Below are 18,583 nucleotides of genomic sequence, written 5' to 3'. Positions count from 1 at the left end.
AGGTCCAGTTTAATCGCAAAACTAGTCTTTCAATCTGTCATGTGTGTTACAAATACATCAGCGTTTCCATCACGTTGGGACTATACACGCTGTTTTAAATCCTGAAATTTTCCTGTTGCTGATAGACTTCAGCTGCATGTGCAGAAGGTATTTCTCAGTCATTAAAACCCAGGAACTCCTTGATGTTGCCAATAATAAAAACTCTTTTCACCCTCTGAATTGCACTTGCCTTTTTTTTTTTTTTTTTGGTAGAAATGTAAATAAAACAAAGCAAAATCCTTTTCTACCAGCATCTCCACATATTTGGGATGAGTACGGAATCCCATTTTTTTCACCATGCCGTTCCTCAGGGCTCCCTGTTGGATTCCCAAGGCCAATCAAACCATTCCTGAAGCAGATGGTTTCAGATGTTCCTGAAGAGCCCAGAGGGCCACGATGCAAACGGGTTGTAGCGCCCAAGCAGTGAGTTTGCTGAGCTGGGACGGGGGAGCCCTTCCTGCCCCAAACCAACCTCTGCGCTGGGCCAGACTTCAGAGCTGGGGACTGAAACCCAGGGGGGCGGACTCTGAGAAGCTCAAACGGCCGCCATGTCCCGCTGAGCGGGTCAGTCCCTCTGCCCCCGCGGATGTGCTGTCCTCCTGGGCTGGGGGACTGTTTCCTGAGCTCTGGGAGCCTGAGCTGACCATCGGGGTCTAGGTGGCACCTGGCCCGGGGTACCCCTCACTCCTGGGGTCACCACCGGGTGACCCAACGTGTGCCACTCCTCTGGGGACGGGGAGACACCGGCCTCCCCTCCACCGCGGGCTGGACACCGCAGTGAGGGTGCGTGAAGGCACAGGCGTCCCCGCCATTGTGGGGAGGAGGGAAGGAAGGAGGAGCGCTGTGGGCAAGGCTAGCACCCAAGTGCTCGAAGCGCTCGTAGCCCCGCCCGGGCCCCCGGAGGAGAAGGGCTGACCGGGCAGACGGCGCGTGCCTCGGCCCGCAGCCCCCCGTGCGCATGCGCCAGGGCGCGCCCCGCCCCGCCATTCCCTCGGGCTGGCGCGAGGCCTCCCCACGCATGCGCCGCCGGCCGGAGAGGGCGTGGCGTGGAGGCCCCGCCCCGCGGGCAGGGGGCGTGGCCGGGCGGCTGGTGGCGCATGCGCGCTGCCGTAGCGGTCCCTGGGGTGCTTGTCCCGGCCGGGTCGCCGTCGGCGCGGGGGGCGGCGGTAGCGGCGCGGGGGCTCCGGTCGCCCCGGTTCCGTCCCGTCCCCCCCACCCGCTAGTTCCGCCTCGCTCCGTCTCTCCGTAGCCGCTTCGCCTGACTTGGCGGCGCCGGGACCTTGTCGTCGCCTTCAGCTCCTCACCGCCCCCTTTCCGGGGGGCTCCGGTAAGCCGCTCCCTCCTCGTTGCCATGGCGACCCCTGTGTGCCCCCCGCCCGGTGCTCCGCATCCTCCCCCCGCCGCTATCCTCCCCCCCCCCCCCCCAACCCCGGGGCCCTTTGCCGCTCCCGGGGGCGGGGAGCAGGGGGCGGCCCCCCGAGGCCCCCGGGTCCGGTGGGGCTGGGAGCGGGGGCGCTGGGGCCGGGGTCCCTCCCGCGGCGAGGTCCCGCCTCCCCCCGGGGGTGGCCGCGCTGCGGGTTCGGGAGCGGTGAAGGCACCCTCCCCCCGCATGGTTTGGGGGGCTTGGGCCCCTTTTGTCCGCTCCCGGTGATGCTGCCGGGCCCCTCGGCCAGCGCGGCGGGTCGGGCCGCACCAAGGGCCGCGGAGCCGCCGCCCCCGGTGGCTGCGTCGGCCTCGACGGGCTCAGGTCGAGCCCCGGTGCCGGCAGCATCCTGCCCCGTCACCATCCCCTCGCCGTGGTGGGTGTTGGTTGGCTCCGAGCACCAGCCCCGGGTAGAACGGGGTCCCGAGCACCAACAGGTGGCTTGGCCCCTTCCAGCTGGTTACTTTCCCCCACCTTTTTTTTTTTTTTTTTTTTCTGCACCCCCTCCATAACTTATTTCAGACAATTTTCACGTTCTGTTCGCTAGGAAGTGAAACCCCGAGGCAAGGCTGGCAGGTACCTACCTGCTCCCAGCGCGCAGGGATGTACCGTGCCATCTCCTGCCGCGCGCGTGGTCACTCGGAGCTGCTCTGCCCTAAAGTCAGAGTTCCACCTCAAAAAAACAGCTCCATCTCAAAAAACATACAGCTGGAGGTTCTTACCGGCTCCCACGTTTGTTATCTTTTGTGTGAACGAACCTGTAAACGCAGCAAACAAAATAGTCGGTGTCTGTAAAGGACAGAATTTCCAAAGGCACAAGATTCCTTGTAAAGCTTAGCAAAACATAAACAGAAAAGAATAACTCGTATAATCCAGTGCCCAGACATTGTAAAAACGGGAAGTGTGTGTCTAACCTGTATTTGTGTGCAATTTCTAGTAACAGTTGCAAAACCTGGTTACCTTCCCGCAAGTACGCTGTGACCAGAACTAGACTGAGGTGGTTTTACGCTTGAAATCTTTGCATTTTAACGCATTTAACATAGTAGAGCTGGGTTGTCACATATGCCCCGATGCTGTGCTGCTGGTTGGAAGTGGCACACTCAGATATATTTATTTCCTAAGAGAATCCAATATATAAATGTAGGATACTTACACTAGGCTTCTTTTTTTTTTTTTTTTGAACCACACCTTGTTCAAAGGCAGCAGTCCTCTGGATTTTTCGATTTCTGTGTGAAAGCATTAGTAAAAGCGAGAGTGCTTAAAAGCAACTAAATGCCTTTTTTTCTTCCTCCTCAATTGCTCCATTATTGGGATGGCTTTCAGGATTTTGATAAATTTCACAGCAGAAGAGTCAGCACAGACACACAGAGTTATTTCTGCAGGGGTCATAGGAAGAACTACTTCTGGATTAGATGTTTCAGTGTGATATTTCTGAATTTTTAACATTTATGAAAGGTAGAATATATTTGGAGAAATAAACATTTGCAGTACTGCCTGAAATTGTGGTTTTTGAGGCATCGTGTTTCTTAAGTTTCCTTCCCTCTTATTTTCAGATCAAAAATGTTCAAAACAGGAAGTTTGACTTGTACCTTTTATTTTGTAAGACTTTTTCCTACTTAGTTGTAGTTTAGACCACTGGGCTCTTAGTGTTCGTTGTTAGAATCTTAACTCTGTGATTCAGCATCACTTAATTGATTTCAGCTCTTGTTTGAAGGTCATTTCTCATTTAAAATGTTAAAGGTTTCCTCCCTTTTTCTTTCCCAATAGCCATGGCAATGACAGGCCCAACACCATGCTCGTCCATGAGTAACCACACCAAGGAGCGAGTTACGATGACAAAGGTGACATTAGAAAACTTCTACAGCAATCTCATTGCGCAGCACGAAGAGCGAGAGATGAGGTAAAAAATCTTTCTTGTATCCTTTCCAAACTGGGTAAGAGCCAAAAATATATATTAACTGCATTTAGTTTTCTGGAGCCAAAGCAAAAATAGACCATCTTTGCTGAGCGTGTACCTCAGCTCCTGAAATGGGCACCTGGATGGGGCTTGGCACGAGCGTCTGGAGGTGGCAGCTGGGTTTCTGAATCCTGCGGTAGTTTAGGCTGGAGCTTTTCAAGTTCCTTCTGAAATGAATTGAAACATGCTTGCAAATGTAAAATTGATATGACTGTTACCAAGTTTTTTAAAAAAAAAAATTTATTTGATTGTGTGACTAAGTAGAAACCGAGTTTGGGATGTGCTTGGGGCGATTCAAGCACAGTTCTGAAGTAGAAAGCCAGTGTTTACAAATGGTTATCCTGCTTATGTCTGTCCTGTTGCCTCTACCCATTTTATGTCTCTGGAATATTTAAAACTCATTCTAGAGCATCGGTTTGTTTGGATTATATAATGTGTGATCAAGTCATCTGATAAAAGGAAGATAATCTTTTTAGAGACAATGAGGGATTGCTGTAAGGACTGTCCCCTAATGCTAATTTCTTGTACGTGAGTTAGCTGAACCTATGGAATCTCTTTAAATATATTGATCAAAATATAACAAGCGATTTACTGAGAAGCATTACTTTTACTTTCCTTTGGCTGGAACCCTCGTAATTTTCTGAATACCCTCAATATCCTCATACTGGGACTTCTGATGTTCTCCCAACTTGCCACACAGTCTGTAATCAGAATTTTCAAAAAGGTTTAGTGTTTGTTTGCTTGCAGACTTGCTGCCAAAAACCTAACTAGATCCAAGAGGAGTGCCTGCTAACGACAATAACTGCAGAAATGAGGAAGCAATTTAGAAATAAATACTAACTTGAGTACATATTTTCTTCAAAGCTTCAAATTAGTAATGAGAGATTGAGGTCTAATCCAAACAGAAAATATGACTGATTTAATTCTTTTCTTTCTCTTTGCATAGCTCTTGCTTTTTATTATAAGTGCTATTGTCTAACCCCCACACCTCAATGGCAGGGTTTTTTCTGTTTAGGATCAAGACATTGTTTGAACAACTGTACTAGACTTGACAAGTTGTGTGTTTTTTTTAACAAGGGATGTGTCAGTGGATGTGCAGTTTGGAGTTTAAAGGATGTTCACAGACGCACACTAGGGTGCAGATAGGACCTATTAAGGATATTTGGGGGAATTTCAGCATCGCTTGGTCACGCTGAGCTATTTAATTCTGCATATTGCAGCAGTTGTCTTGCTCCTGGAGTCACTGCTTTGAGTGCTAAATGAGATGACTGGACAGGGCTCACTGGGTACTTAAATTAAGAGCAAAACGATTTAAATGTGCCTGATAGTGGAAGTGATAACCCCAAATATTATCATGTTGCAGCAGCTGCGTAGTGGCACAGGAGACCGGAAGAGGATCTTGCGAAGAATGACTTGCATAAAGAGAAGGAATTTTTTAGTACATTTGTAATGTTATACCAATAAAAACACACATGGAGAGAAGAAAAAAAAAAAAAAACCCAAACCCAAACAAACCACCAATCCCAGTCCAGCCAGCTATTAATATGATGAGTGTTGGGAAAAAGTTCCCAGAGGGTAACCAAATGTCCTCTGAAGCCATCCCCCCTCTGAAGTCTTGCTTCTTTTTTTTTTTTTTTTTCCTCACATAATCGTTTTGCACTAAGGCTGTAAATACTTCTGATTCTTTAAGGGTAGAATATGTATGGACAAGTTTCCTCTTCCCAAATATTTTGAGTATCTCAGGTATTAGGAAATAAAAAGTAACTTTTCTCATTTTGCATATGATGAGTCTGAGATGCAGAGAAATTACAACACAGATCCACAGATGTGTTTAGATAGCCAGTTCTCCCTGGAATAAGTGAGACTTTGGGGATTAAATATTTGTTATGGCTCTGGCCCTGAGTGACTTGCCCAGTTTTCAAAGAGAGAGACAAGAATTGAACCCAGATCTCCTCAATCTACATTCATATACAATGAAAACATACACTTGATTAAGATGGGAAACGAGGCAGGTTTAGGTTGTCAGAATTAGAGAGGACAAAGCTGGAATGGTAAAGCTCTAATGTTATTCTTCAAAATTAATCTCATGCCTGAGTCTCCCTTATATATCATTTACACTTGTTAATTGCTGGCATTACATCCTCCTTTCACAGCAAGTATAGACCAGAGGTGTTGGATATGTACATGTGATTAAGAAACAATGATTCAACCTTTATTTTTTTTTTAATTTGCCTCTGCTATAGACAAAAGAAGCTAGAACAAATGATGGAAGAAGAAGGCTTGAAAGATGAAGAGGTAATGAATGTGGGACAACTATCTTAATAGTTAAACACAAGTGATTTATAAATGGAGATCTGGGGTTTTTACTGGGAATTGCTGTGATCTCTGTGCAGCCCACCTGCAGAACTCTGACTGTTGATTTTTTTTGTCTGAACACTAGAAAAGAATCAGGAGATCAGCACATGCACAAAAGGAAACAGAGTTTCTTCGCCTAAAGAGAACAAGACTCGGTTTGGAAGACTTTGAGTCTTTAAAAGTAATAGGCAGAGGAGCATTTGGAGAGGTGAGTCCAAAAGAGATGACTAAACATATTTTTAAACGGCACTGGTATTTGTTAAATACTTGCATAGTTTATACAAGTGAAAGATAAATGTTGTAACAACAGATTGATTTTTAGCTTAACAGTCACATGTACCTGTGTCTGTGCCTCATAACTGCTGGTTTAAAAACAAAATGTGCTTTAAGGGAACATGAATGCTGCTGAAAAGGATTTGAGGGGTAAGCTAAATACAAGTTTAGCAGTGTACCTGAATTGTGACCTCCCGGGGCTGGCCTACAGACAGGGAGAGCTGGAGAGCCACTCACAGCAGCTTCTTCTGGTGTCCTTCTTCAGAGAAAGTGGCTTTGGTCTTACCTGCTTTGGGTGAACGATTGCTCAGTGTGTCAACTCCGTTAAAATTATTTATTCCGTCAGAATTAGCAGAACTTGTTTACCATTACTGTGCGCTACATAATGCTTTTTGTTTTTATAATCCAATATGATTTTATTAAATGGAAGCCAAGGGTTTCATATCCAGATTTGTCAAGAGTGGTGGTGATAATGCTGTATTTGACTCAGATTTTTGCATACTTCCTAGGTGCGACTTGTCCAGAAGAAGGATACGGGGCATGTTTATGCAATGAAAATACTGCGTAAAGCTGATATGCTTGAAAAAGAGCAGGTGAATAGCCACCTTGAGTAGCAATGCTACCGTCTGTGTTTTAGATGACTTTGGGAGGTAATTGTGATGTGTAGAGAGGCGTAATAAGCATCTGTGGTCTAGGTTTACGAGCTAAAATATTATATTGGGGTTTTTTTCCTTCATTTTTTTATGGAAGAAATGGTTCAGAAGAATCTTGTATGAATTCATAAGGATCTGTCTTCTAGTGGGCTTTTCAAGTATTGTTTTTTTTTTAAACATTCTTTACAATAATGCAAAAGGTTGAGGAATATATGTATAGGGTTATGGTAGTAGTTACAGGCTACTGTATGTAACTGAATGCTCTGAACAGTGTTTCAAATAACCTCTAATGCCTTGCTTTAGTCTTAAAGTTGTAATGTTTTTCTAAGAGGCTCTTCAGTGTGAAGCAAGGTAGGACTCTGAACTCTCTCCTTGAAAACGTGGGAAGAACATTTTTCTAAGGACTATATTTGTCTTTCTCTAGGGAAAGAGGAAGATGGTCCTGCGTATCTTATGTTCCTCCTCCTCATTTTATGATGATGTATGTTACACGTGCAAATGATTCGGTGTAGATGTCAAGATCTGTGTTTTACTGCAGTTCTGATTTGTGGAATCAGATATAAATATCAAAGTGATATGACTGCTAGAATTCGGACTTGGAAAGACATGAAGTAGCAGCGTTAAACATTTTTAAGGCTTTCCTCTGTTAGTACTTCTGGGAATATAATGGTCTGAAAATAATTTCTTGTTCAGCACTGGGATAAATCTAGGAAGCGCTCTGTGTGTGTGTATGTTCATAAAATGAGGAACTGGTTTTCATTTCTGAAAGTTGTTGTTTTTAAAAAAACAAACAGTAGTGTGTTCACACACGAGATTTATGCAGCACTGCTAAATTAGAGCTTTGGCCTAAACCTGCAGGACTAGGCTGTGGCCATATCGAAGAGTGTGCTAACTGTTTAGAGAAGAGCTAGGATTTTAGGGATCTAATTCTTAGATATTTTTGTAAAAAATTGAGAAATTCTTGTGTATAGGATTAACCTGTTCTTATAATTGACCATATGTTTCTCCTCCTGAATCTTCCCACAGTAATAAATTGTGTTTTGGAGTGGTCTGTTACTGGTTTTAACATAGGTGTTTTCATAGCGTCCCGTATCACTTGTACAAGTTCTGATTCGAAGGGCACCAAATGCCATCAAAATTGAAAGAATAAGAATGTAAATGTGAGTTACCTTTCTGTATGGAACCTTGTTGTTCAGGAGGGTGGTTTAAATTTCTCTAGCTTGAGTTTTTACTTAAAAGAATGAGGTTAGTGCTCTCTTGCCCTCCTATGCATGTCTCAGTTTATGGCAGCAGAAGTCATGCAATAAGTATAAATGTTACTCAAGTGTAAATGTCCAAAGGCAAAAGTCCCCATAAACTTTCCAGTGGAAACTTTTGAATTTAAAAGGGTCTTTCACATCTTCATGCTGAGGAATAAAATGGAGTTGGTGTTCAATGGGCTTTACCAGATAGAAGAAAAAAAACCAAACCACAACATTCTGGAAAAACACAGCAGTTTAATGAAAGCTTCTCACCTTTTTGCTGTCAGAAGCGTGACTTTTGGATTTAATTTTGAACATGTTATGCCATTTTATTACCTGAAAATATTAAGGTGTATAACTATTGAAGTTTTGATGGTGTTTCTGCCCTTGTGCAGAAGCTTGACTGCTGTCTTTGCAATATTTGATGCTTTTCTGCTGCTTTTTTTGAATTGTCTGTGAAATAAATGCATGTAATAAAAGACTTGTAATTAATCCGATGCATATGTGTATCCCCAGGTTGGCCATATTCGTGCAGAGCGGGACATTCTAGTGGAAGCAGACAGTTTGTGGGTTGTGAAAATGTTCTATAGTTTTCAGGACAAGCTAAACCTCTACCTTATCATGGAGTTCCTGCCTGGAGGTAAGTACCTGAAATCAAAAGGCTGCTTTCCTTTTTGTTTGTGGATTTCTAACTTGTTAATGACAAATGTAGTCTGGGATGAGAGTGTATGTGGTTACAGTACAGTGGTGTTTGTACTGGACGTTACTTGGTGAGGAAATAAGTCATTGTGAAGCTTTCTGCTTTCAGGAATTAGGGTACTGAGGTCTTTGGGTCAGACTCGAGGTTATCTGCTTGGGCCTTCTAGCTGCAGATGTCTGAAACTTGACCTTAATGTTCTGCTGGTTTTTATCCTTACCGTGCACTGGCTATCTATAGATCCATAACCAGCTTTTGATCTTCTAACCTTTTGTTTTTGCTGGCTTGCAGCAAGAGTAACTTTTAAGATCCTTTTTTCAGAGGATTATGATGTTTGTCCTTGAATGATAATGCTGCTGTAATTCGCTTAAGAAGAAAGTTATACTGAAAGCCTGTAATATATGTGACTGATGAAACCACAGGAATGCCGAGATGACACTGCACAAATGCAATCTGTTTTTTGTAACAGCTCGGTAGCTGAAAGTATCTATTTTAATCTGTGATTCAGATTTGCAGTCAAGAGTGGCAGTCCATAGCTGAGTCTTGTTTTAGGATGCTTCTAAGCTGCCATCTCATCTTTATGCTATTTAGCTGTCTCAGGAAGTTTAATGCAACTACAGTACAAGCCTTTCCACATAGGGTGATACAAGGGAAAATAGAAAAGTTTGGCACAGAGGTGCTGGGGAACTGTATTATTTTCTCTGAAATCAATATAGATTTCCTGAGGTTTTAAATAGCTTAGGTTTTTTTTTTTTTTTTCATAAATGTCTTCAAAATTAGTGAGAGTGGAGTTGTGTGTTCGCTTGTATTTACCTTTGTTATTTGCGGGGTGGCTTCTAGGTGATATGATGACACTGTTGATGAAAAAAGACACTCTAACAGAGGAAGAGACACAGTTCTATATAGCTGAGACCGTGCTAGCCATTGATTCTATTCATCAGCTGGGTTTTATCCATCGGGACATAAAACCAGACAACCTTCTTCTGGACAGCAAGGTATGTACTAACTGCTGGCCTGTGGCTGGGTGAATGGGGGTGTAATAAGGCCTGTCGTTTTTAATATTGACCTGAACCGGTAGGGACAATTGTGAAAGAAGATGGTGCTTCTTTCTTAGCCCTGTTCCTTCTAGCTTTGAGGGCATATCTGCCAGGGAAAGAAAAACAAGCCAAGAAGGGCCTCTACCTCCAGCTGTATCCATATCTCCCTTAGGAGCTTTTCTGACAGTTGTTTAAGCTATTTTTTGGTTATTTCAGCTGCAGTTTAAAACAGTTTCAGTTCTCCCCTCTTAGTCAAAGATGTTTCCTTTTGCTCTCCCAACTGTTATGCTCACGCTTGCAAACTTGGGTAGATGATCATATCAAATGTGAAGAACGTAGCTGTTCCATTAGCGAGACTGGAAATGGAGATAGTATCTCCCTCAGAATCAAGACTTATTTCTGCAGGCTGGCCGGGCTACCTCACTGCTTCTAGATGCTTATTGCAGGCAGTTTGCAGAAAGCTTGATTGTTTCACTATTCTCCTGTTGCTCACGACACGTTTGCTTAAAATTTAGCTTGTTTGGAAAAAGTTTGCCGACGGTAAATAATTACACTTTACCACTAGCCAGCTAATAATGCACGTGTGGAATTTCCCATGTGACTCAGTATGTCTACATCTAGATGTAGAGAAATCCAGGACTATGAAAAGGATGTACATTTGAGATACACATCTAAAAATTGCACCTAGTCAAGTGTGGTCGCATGTTATGTGCTAGGACAGATCCAGTCACTGAATTTAAGGTGTTTCTTCTTATCTATTGGAGTTAACGCACAATCCAGGGATTACAGCGCTCTCTGGAGATGTTTGCTTTCAGTCTGAAGCAGTCGGGAGTTTGCAGGACCAGAGCTTCCTTGAAGTAAATAGCTACTGGTCTTTCTCTGTGTAGTAGTGATAGAGGTATTAATAGCTTGATTGTATGTACACATCTAGTCTTAGGCTAAAACAAGGAATGCAAAAAGAGTGCATCTACAAAATAAAAGGAGGGGAAGGAGTAGAAGAGTTTATTTGCTATGATAATGTCTCATACTGGTTTTGTAGTAGGGTTTTCTTTTTTTGTTTGTTTCTAGGGCCACGTGAAACTCTCAGATTTTGGTCTATGTACTGGACTGAAGAAAGCTCACAGAACAGAATTTTATAGAAATTTGAACCACAGTCTTCCTAGTGACTTCAGTAAGTTATTTGGTTTCAGAGGGGTGTCTGTGCTTGCTCTCAGTGCCTGACATAACTTGTTTCAGCGTGAGGCTTGAAGGCCACGCAGGGGGTCTAATAATCAACATTGCACCTTGAGGTGTAATTTTGGTTTTCTGTAAAATGTCTTAGTAAAAGTAACTTCAGTTCCTGTAATGTACAAAACAATCTTCATTTCCAGAAGTTTGTCTTTGAAATAGACTCTGCTGTAGCCCTTCTTTGCCTGTGTAATGAACCTCGAATGAAAACTCAGTGTGACTTGGTAGATGCTAGCCGTGTTATTTAAATTAATCATGTGTTATTTAAATTAATCAGCCAGCACACAGTCTCTGAATATTCAGTAATTTTCTCAAAGGGAATAACTTTGATCATGGAGTTAAAAAAACCCCTGAAAGCATGGATTGCTTATGTACGGCTTGGTAAAATTTTACCAACATTACATAGGTTTGGAAGTTGCTGATGGGTTTAGGGTATTGACCGATGTGCTTTTTGCAGCCATCTGTACTGCTGGGAGAGGTTACACCCCCTGCTTTGCTTGTCAGTGTTGGGTGCCACTGCCTGCTAGAGGCTGCTGACCACTCTGATCTGCATCGCAGATCGCAACCCCTTAGACTGTGTCAGCGAAGCTGAGGAGGGCAAGGCTGAGGCAGGTTAACTAGTTCATCTCTGGTGGTGTGGCTTATCTTCAGCGAGGTGAATTAAGGCGTGCTTCCCCAAATAGCTCCAGCTTCACTGGGGTGATAAACTTTGCCCGTAGAGGCCAGTGCTGAGCACCTGGGGACTGTAACCTCTTCCCAGGACAGCTGAATCCAGAGTGGGCTGGCTGTCCAGGCCCTGGCTGCCTTTTTTGATGTTGTAAAGGAGATTTTTTTAATGTAATGGTTTTGGGGTAAAAGTGTATGTTAGGTGACCGGTCATGTATATTCCAATCTCCTCCAGCTTTCCAGAACATGAATTCCAAAAGGAAAGCAGAGACTTGGAAGAGAAACAGGCGGCAGTTGGTAAGTACGTTTCACCTGCTTGGAAATGTTCTCTGCTGAGCTGTTGCATTCAGGTGGCACACGTAGTTAAATGCCAGGCAGGAGTACGTTTCAGAGTCCTGAACAATGCTGAAATTAAAAGGTTCATCCTTTTTCTTTTAAAAAGAGGAATGACTCGAGCTTGTCCTTCATCCATCTGCTGAACAGCTGGTGACATATGTGCCTGAGATAGCTCTGCCATAATTACTTACATTGCTATCTGATGCCTCCCAGCTAAAACTAACAGTTCTTGCCACTTTTAATACAACACAGGGCTAATGACACATTCCAAGGTGTATATAGACAGTGGTACCTTTCCCTGATGATATTTTAAAGACACTTCTACATGAACGTGTTGAGTTTATCTCTAGATATCTTGAAATAAAGGCTTTAAACAACTTTGCTAAAGGATTTTAGAGAAAATCTGGTGTGTTCCTCAAAATAACCGTTGTTGCGTAAGTTCCCACTTCCATATCAGGCAGTTTTCTCTGAAGATACATAACTGATGGTATTTGTTCCAGGCTTTTTCTACTGTGGGAACTCCGGATTACATTGCCCCTGAAGTTTTCATGCAGACTGGATACAACAAGCTTTGTGACTGGTGGTCACTCGGGGTCATCATGTACGAGATGTTGATCGGTAAGAAACCGGCGGTGCACAAGGTTTATGCAGGGATTGGGGTGTAGGACATCAGCTGGATTTATGTGCTTGGGGTCAGGCTCTCAAAGCATCCCCTCCTTGCATGGTTTGCGAGGTGTGTTCTGGTGCAGTGTAGACTTCAGTAACCATAGGAACTATTTTTGCTTTCTACAAGATAGTATTTTTATTTCTTTTCAGGTTATCCACCGTTCTGTTCGGAGACTCCTCAAGAAACATATAAGAAAGTAATGAATTGGAAAGAGACTCTGACATTTCCTCCAGAAGTTCCAATATCTGATAAAGCAAAGGATCTTATTCTGAGGTGCCAGCCATATGGTTTGCCAGTTAATATAGTACTTGCAAACTGTACTCTGTGTCTCTCATAGCTTGCTTCACATGATAAAAACCTGATGCTTGTGACAGCTACATACTTGTATGCACATGCATCAAGTGAACTCCCTAGTCAAATACATTTGTCTCTCAGAGGTCGTTTAGTGGAGCCCCGACAGATCTGTGCTAAAAAAGAGCTGCCACGTAAGTGCTGCTAGTCTGGCAAAATACAAATGTTTCTGCTCTTTTATTTTGCCTGGGAGCTTCTTGTGGAAGCAACTTAATCATTTTGCCAGAGCTAGCTTCTTACAGTAGCAATGGTTTTGACATTGTATGCACTGCAGCATACAAATGTATCCCAGTGTGTGCTGATTCTTGCTCTTTCATTTATATTTCCAGTCACTTATCTATTCTCAGGACAGAAATACAAATGTCTAGCTTTTTAGGCCTTGTATGTTCTCCTGCTCTACACTGGTCCTGAAATAGAAAGGACACATTATCCTGTTGTGAAAGAATACCACATCTTAATTGTAGCATTTGACATGACATTCCCAAGCATAAATTTGTGTGTTGGTTTTGCAGTGGGAGTTCTTAACCTTCTCCATTTATATGTTAAGAAACTGTAGTAGTAGCAGTTCAGAAAGCTGTTCCATTTCTGCATGGAACGCTTTCATTTTCATTCTTCCTTCATTTTCATTCTTCCTTCCATCCCAGATTTTGCTGTGAATGGGAGCACAGAATTGGTGCATCTGGTGTGGAGGAAATAAAGAGTAACCCATTCTTTGAAGGGGTTGATTGGGAGCATATCAGGTAAGATGCTTTGCAGAAAAGCAAGCTGCTCTTCTCTGTGGACTGTTTAAAGCTGTTCAACAGAAGGGAGCAGCTTGACTGGCATTTATTATATCTAGGTGTGGGTGAGAGTGTTTTGTTCCTTATCTGAAGCTCGCTAAGGTTTAGGTACCTTCAGTCTTTGATTCTCTTAAGAAATGGAAAGTGGCTGAATCCTGCTTTCTTCTGCCTTTGAAATCTTAATGCTGAAACTGCTCTTCTTGGCAGAGAGAGACCTGCTGCAATTTCAATAGAAATTAAAAGCATCGATGATACCTCAAACTTTGATGAATTTCCAGAATCTGATATCCTTAAACCAACAGGTAAATGCTTCGATTCTGCATGTAAACAATCCTTCCTCTTCTCCAGTAGAATATTGTAACTTTCCAGTTAATCAGAGAAAGGATCTTACTAGATGCTAAGGTGTGGTTTTTTTTTTTTTTTTAAATCACGATCAAATTGTTAGCTGGTAGCCTTGTGGTGCAGGGGTGTGCAAGCTGTAGTTTGGGTTTCGGGAGCTGGGATGCAGGAGTTGTCTGAGGAAGGGCATCTCTAAGAGCTCCTGGCAGGTCCAAATCTCAGCAGGACCTGTGAGCCCAACACTGCGAGTACCCCTTGGTACTGGCTAGTTCTTGCTAGTGTGCCTAATGCAGTATAGAGGGTAGGGAGAGGGTGGCACAGAAGGGGATGATACGTTTGGGTGTAAATCTCTAGAGGATCCTTGTATTTATGTGTCAAAGCATAGTCTCTGTGTGTTTTAAAAAAAACCCATTACAGCAGTTCTTGACTGGGATTGCGGAATGAAACCAAATACTATTTCTTTCTTTAGAAGCATTCTCCCCTACTCCATGTCCATTGTTTTGTATGATAATAAACTTCAAAGGGTAATTTTATTTTTTTGTGCCTTATCAGTGGCAACAAGCAACCATCCAGAGACTGACTACAAGAACAAAGACTGGGTTTTTATCAATTACACCTACAAGCGTTTCGAAGGTCTGACAGCCCGAGGAGCAATACCATCCTATATGAAAGCAGGAAAGTAATAAATCTTCACCTGGGACGACTTCTGAGACATGGAATTCTCTTCCTGTACTTTGGGTTTATACTCATAACAGAACTTTTTTTTTTTTTTTTTTTTTTTTAAACAAAACTTGAGGGCTATCAACTCTTGGAGAAGACTTCAGGACCCTGCTTTGTTACACACCCTGGTTGTTACTAAGGATTTATTCTTTACGCGCCATTGAAAAATTCCACAAAATGTTTGCGCCATCTCTGCTGCAAGCATGTTTTGCTGCTTCAGGAATGAGAGTTTGGTTTCTTTTTAAATTCTTTGCCAGATTGTACAGTCCATCAGGAGATGAGAGCAAGCCTTCACTCTGACACTGCAAAGCACGTGGTGTTCATAGGGACTGTTTTGCCAGTCCTGCATTAAGTGACAAACTCAATCTGCCAATTCTGCCAGCACTGTTTTCCCGGTGGCTAAGGACTTCAGTACAGAGGAATCAAAGCAATAATTAAAGCTTGAGATAGACACCTCTCCAGTAAACTATTGAGTAGAAGGACACAACTTGTATTGCCTTAACCTTAGTTTGTAGTGCTGTTTTTTATAATGCTACTTGGAAGCCTCTTTAATAGCATTTCTCAACTGTGTCGCAGTGGTCTCCAGTTGTGGTGCACTTTACTTTTGGTACTAAGACAGTGACCCTCAAGCCATTTAGTATTTTTTCTAAATTAAAAAAATTGCGCAACGCTTTTTTTTTTTCTTTTCTAGACAGTGATAGGACAAACGGCCACTTCCTCCACCAAGCGCCAACAGTTTTCAGTTACTGTATGAAAGGTTGGATCTGTAAACAATGCAGATAATAAAAACTACAGCTGGTAACACAAGTAAATCTGGAATTAGGGCAGAGAGGGAGGGAAATTCATTCAACCTGATCCTTGGTTGGGCACCTTGTGTACAGCTGGGTCAGCCCTGAGGCTTCCCGGTCCTGCTGCTGCCATCTTTTGGTCACTTCTAAGAGCTGCTGCATGTTCATCGGTTTAAAAACAAAACCATCTTCTGTGGCCTTGTTGCTTATGGTTTTGAGCAGAAGAGTATCAGATTCTTGAGTCCTGATAATGGAGGCATCCCTGGCTTTTCCTTACAGAGCTGCTCTTGCTGTCACGGCTGAACCATCTGTCCCTGTAGTCTTCCAAAAAGATGGTGCCTCATGGGGTCGCTTTTGGGGCAGCGGAACCCCACCCTGTCCACTCTTGATTATTGCCTAGTGTAATTCATAAAAGTACATTCAGTTATGGTCAAGGATGCTCTCCAGGAGAGCCCCAAAGTGCCTTTCCTTGCCTAAGCGTCTCTCAGAGCATGACTGCATTTTGGGAAGGAGGATTCTCCCTCGGCTGAGCTTTTGCTAATTCCTTTTTGTAACCATTTTGCACCTGTTTTGTAGTTAACTCTGCACTTCCAGGGGCAGGTGGTGGTAACCTTTGGGCCTGCCTGGTTCCAGTCTTTAATTAGATTTAAAAAAAAAATAAATACAATGAGGTTTCTAAAAACAATGTATCAATTTTAACTGTCTTGGATACTTGCAAACTTTTATTGGTGCTGAACACTAAGTACATAGCACAGGCAAAAGAAATTAGCTGTTTAGAAACAAAGCTAGAGATGTGTTTCAATGTAAAAGGAAGGCTTTCAGTTATATTTAGTCCTTTCTAATTAGGAAATAAACCAAAATGGGTTTGTAGTGAAACTTTTTTTTTTTTAATAGGTGCTTTTAGGGAATTTTTATTTAGATGTCTTCTGAATTGAGTGCCATCATGAAGGATTGGGGGATTGAAAGTACCCTATACAGCTAAAACTGGGTGATAACTCGTTAGCATCCTCTCCCTAACCACCCCTTGTCCTTTTTGTGTGTGTCCTAGACACTTAATGAATTGCCATAAGCAGTTTAGACACCAGTTGGATCCTACAAAGCTGAAATGCAAAACTAGCCTTAACTAGAAGTACCAGGATCACTGTAGTCAGTAGGGCTTACTCAGAAGAATAAGGGCTAACTGAAGTAATGATTTACAGGATCAGGCTTGTCATCAACTAGTCAGCAATATCACCTTCTGTTCCCTTTTTATGAAGGACTGATACCAGTTTCTCAGATTGCTCCATCTCCTTATCCTGCAGTTTCTTCTAGCCATTTGAAAATGTTGCCTTATAAACTAGTGGAAAACTAAGAGGTATTAATATCAAAACTTTTTTTTTTTTTTAGAATTCTAAACAGCTTAGTTACTGCCTTAATAATAATACAAAATATCAGAGTCCTTTAAAGCTGCTGTGGATTAGGAATAAATGATTTTGAGATAGTAGCTGCATTATAGCCCTTTTCTAAAAGGGACTGGCATTTTTATTTATAAATACCAAAGATGAAGAAGCTAAACAATTACAAGTTGTGATAACTTGCTGTGAAAAAACCTATATAGTAATATGTATTGTGCATTTTTAGTGCGTGTGTTTTAAAGTCTTCTGAAACCTCAGACTGTTCACTTTTTTGAGTTGAAGTTTTTCAAAGGCATAAGGAGCAGCTGGGTACCTCACTCCTGTTGTCTTTCAGTAGAAGTTGGATGTTTTAAGTCCTCTTGGACACACCTTTCCAGCAGTAGGTTTTGTGTCACAGTTGCATTGTAAGCCTGCTTTCTATTACAGCTCTTCACCAATACTACAAAAAAAAAAAGTACAGTGTCTTCTTTCCAGGATCCATACTTCACTGCTAACAGACTAAGATTTTTTTTTTTTTTTTTTTGGTATGCCCGTTCCATCTCCCATGTTAGCCAAACAGTTTTCTTAGCTGCTGGCTTGTGTATTGAGGTTGTATGTATCTTTTAGCTCTTTTTTTTTTAAAGCTGCAAGCAGTTGCTGGACTTTTACCAGTAATTCCAAACTGAATTTCTAATGGATCTGAACATGATTTATGCTGCCAGGTCATCTCTGTATCATGCCTAGCACAAAACTGCACTAAGTGTTTCTTATCACTGTGCCCTGACTCTGCCTTAACCTATAAGCTGAAAAAGTGTTCTGTAAATATTTAAAAGCTGTTACTAAATTGCACTGTAAAATTTGGCAGGTGTATTGTGTGTCGCTGGGGGAGCCAACTTTTTATGGAATGATCTTTGCATTGTGTTGTGTAAATAAAACCCTCTTAGTAAACACATGTTTGCTAGCATGTTTTGTTTTTACAAACTGGTTCTAAAAACAAAAAGTTTTTTTCAAAAGTGATTTCAGGATCAGCTGCTTAGGTATGAGAATGCAGTGGTGACTCAGGGGCTGAAGACCACATTTCCAAAAGGCACAGAGCACCCTGTTAAAGGTGAAAGACAGGGCTGATCTTCAGAAGAATTAAACCTTTCTGGCAGAATGTGCCTGGCCTGGGTGGATGATCCTGGCCTTACTCAGGCCTAGGAGTCTGTGTTGTGTAAATGTCACTTCAGTTTACCAACTTCAGGGCAAGTTGTTAATCTTTTTCTATTTTTAGAAGGGATAATAAGCAGTGAGCAAGTGGCATTGGAAGGAAAGCTATGATCCTTTATTTTTTTACTACCAGTTTGTAACAGGACAAAGTCAAGTTGCAGCTTTTATTTCATAGCTTCAGATTTGTGACAGCTCTGCTTGTGAGTACAAATTTTTATCACTTTAGGGGAATGACTGAATTCTACCTTCTTCAAACTCTTAACACCTTTCTCAAGCTTCATCAAGAAAACCCTTTAAATACCTCTAACCCTGAAGATGGAAATAAAAGCCAGACCCATTCCAAAGCTGTTTTCTTCAAAAGACAGAAGTAGGTATAAGCAGAAGGCCTCTTTCACAGCATACTAACCAAAAATATCCCTAGGGCCTGTTATAGATGCTGCAGTCTGTGTGTTA

General features: G+C 42.4%; 1 protein-coding gene across 2 annotated transcripts; it reads left to right on the top strand.

Moving 5' to 3' along the window:
- Positions 1–1,132: 1,132 nt before the first annotated feature.
- STK38 (serine/threonine kinase 38) lies at positions 1,133–17,864 on the top strand. Of its 2 annotated transcripts, none has more exons than XM_074925571.1 (14): positions 1,133–1,154; positions 3,230–3,362; positions 5,663–5,714; positions 5,860–5,982; positions 6,557–6,640; positions 8,458–8,581; positions 9,479–9,633; positions 10,744–10,846; positions 11,804–11,865; positions 12,405–12,522; positions 12,721–12,844; positions 13,567–13,662; positions 13,909–14,003; positions 14,593–17,864. In XM_074925571.1, the coding sequence occupies exons 2-14, from the start codon at positions 3,232–3,234 to the stop codon at positions 14,721–14,723; spliced, it is 1,398 nt and encodes a 465-aa protein (XP_074781672.1). In that variant the 5' UTR covers positions 1,133–1,154; positions 3,230–3,231; the 3' UTR covers positions 14,724–17,864. The 2 variants fall into 2 exon arrangements, with proteins under 2 accessions (XP_074781672.1, XP_074781671.1); XM_074925570.1 differs by lacking the exon at positions 1,133–1,154 and adding an exon at positions 1,164–1,366.
- Positions 17,865–18,583: the final 719 nt, after the last annotated feature.

This window comes from Athene noctua, chromosome 23 (genome assembly GCF_965140245.1).
Source record: "Athene noctua chromosome 23, bAthNoc1.hap1.1, whole genome shotgun sequence".
Taxonomy (NCBI): domain Eukaryota; kingdom Metazoa; phylum Chordata; class Aves; order Strigiformes; family Strigidae; genus Athene; species Athene noctua.
This window is presented reverse-complemented; position numbering and strand designations above follow the sequence as displayed.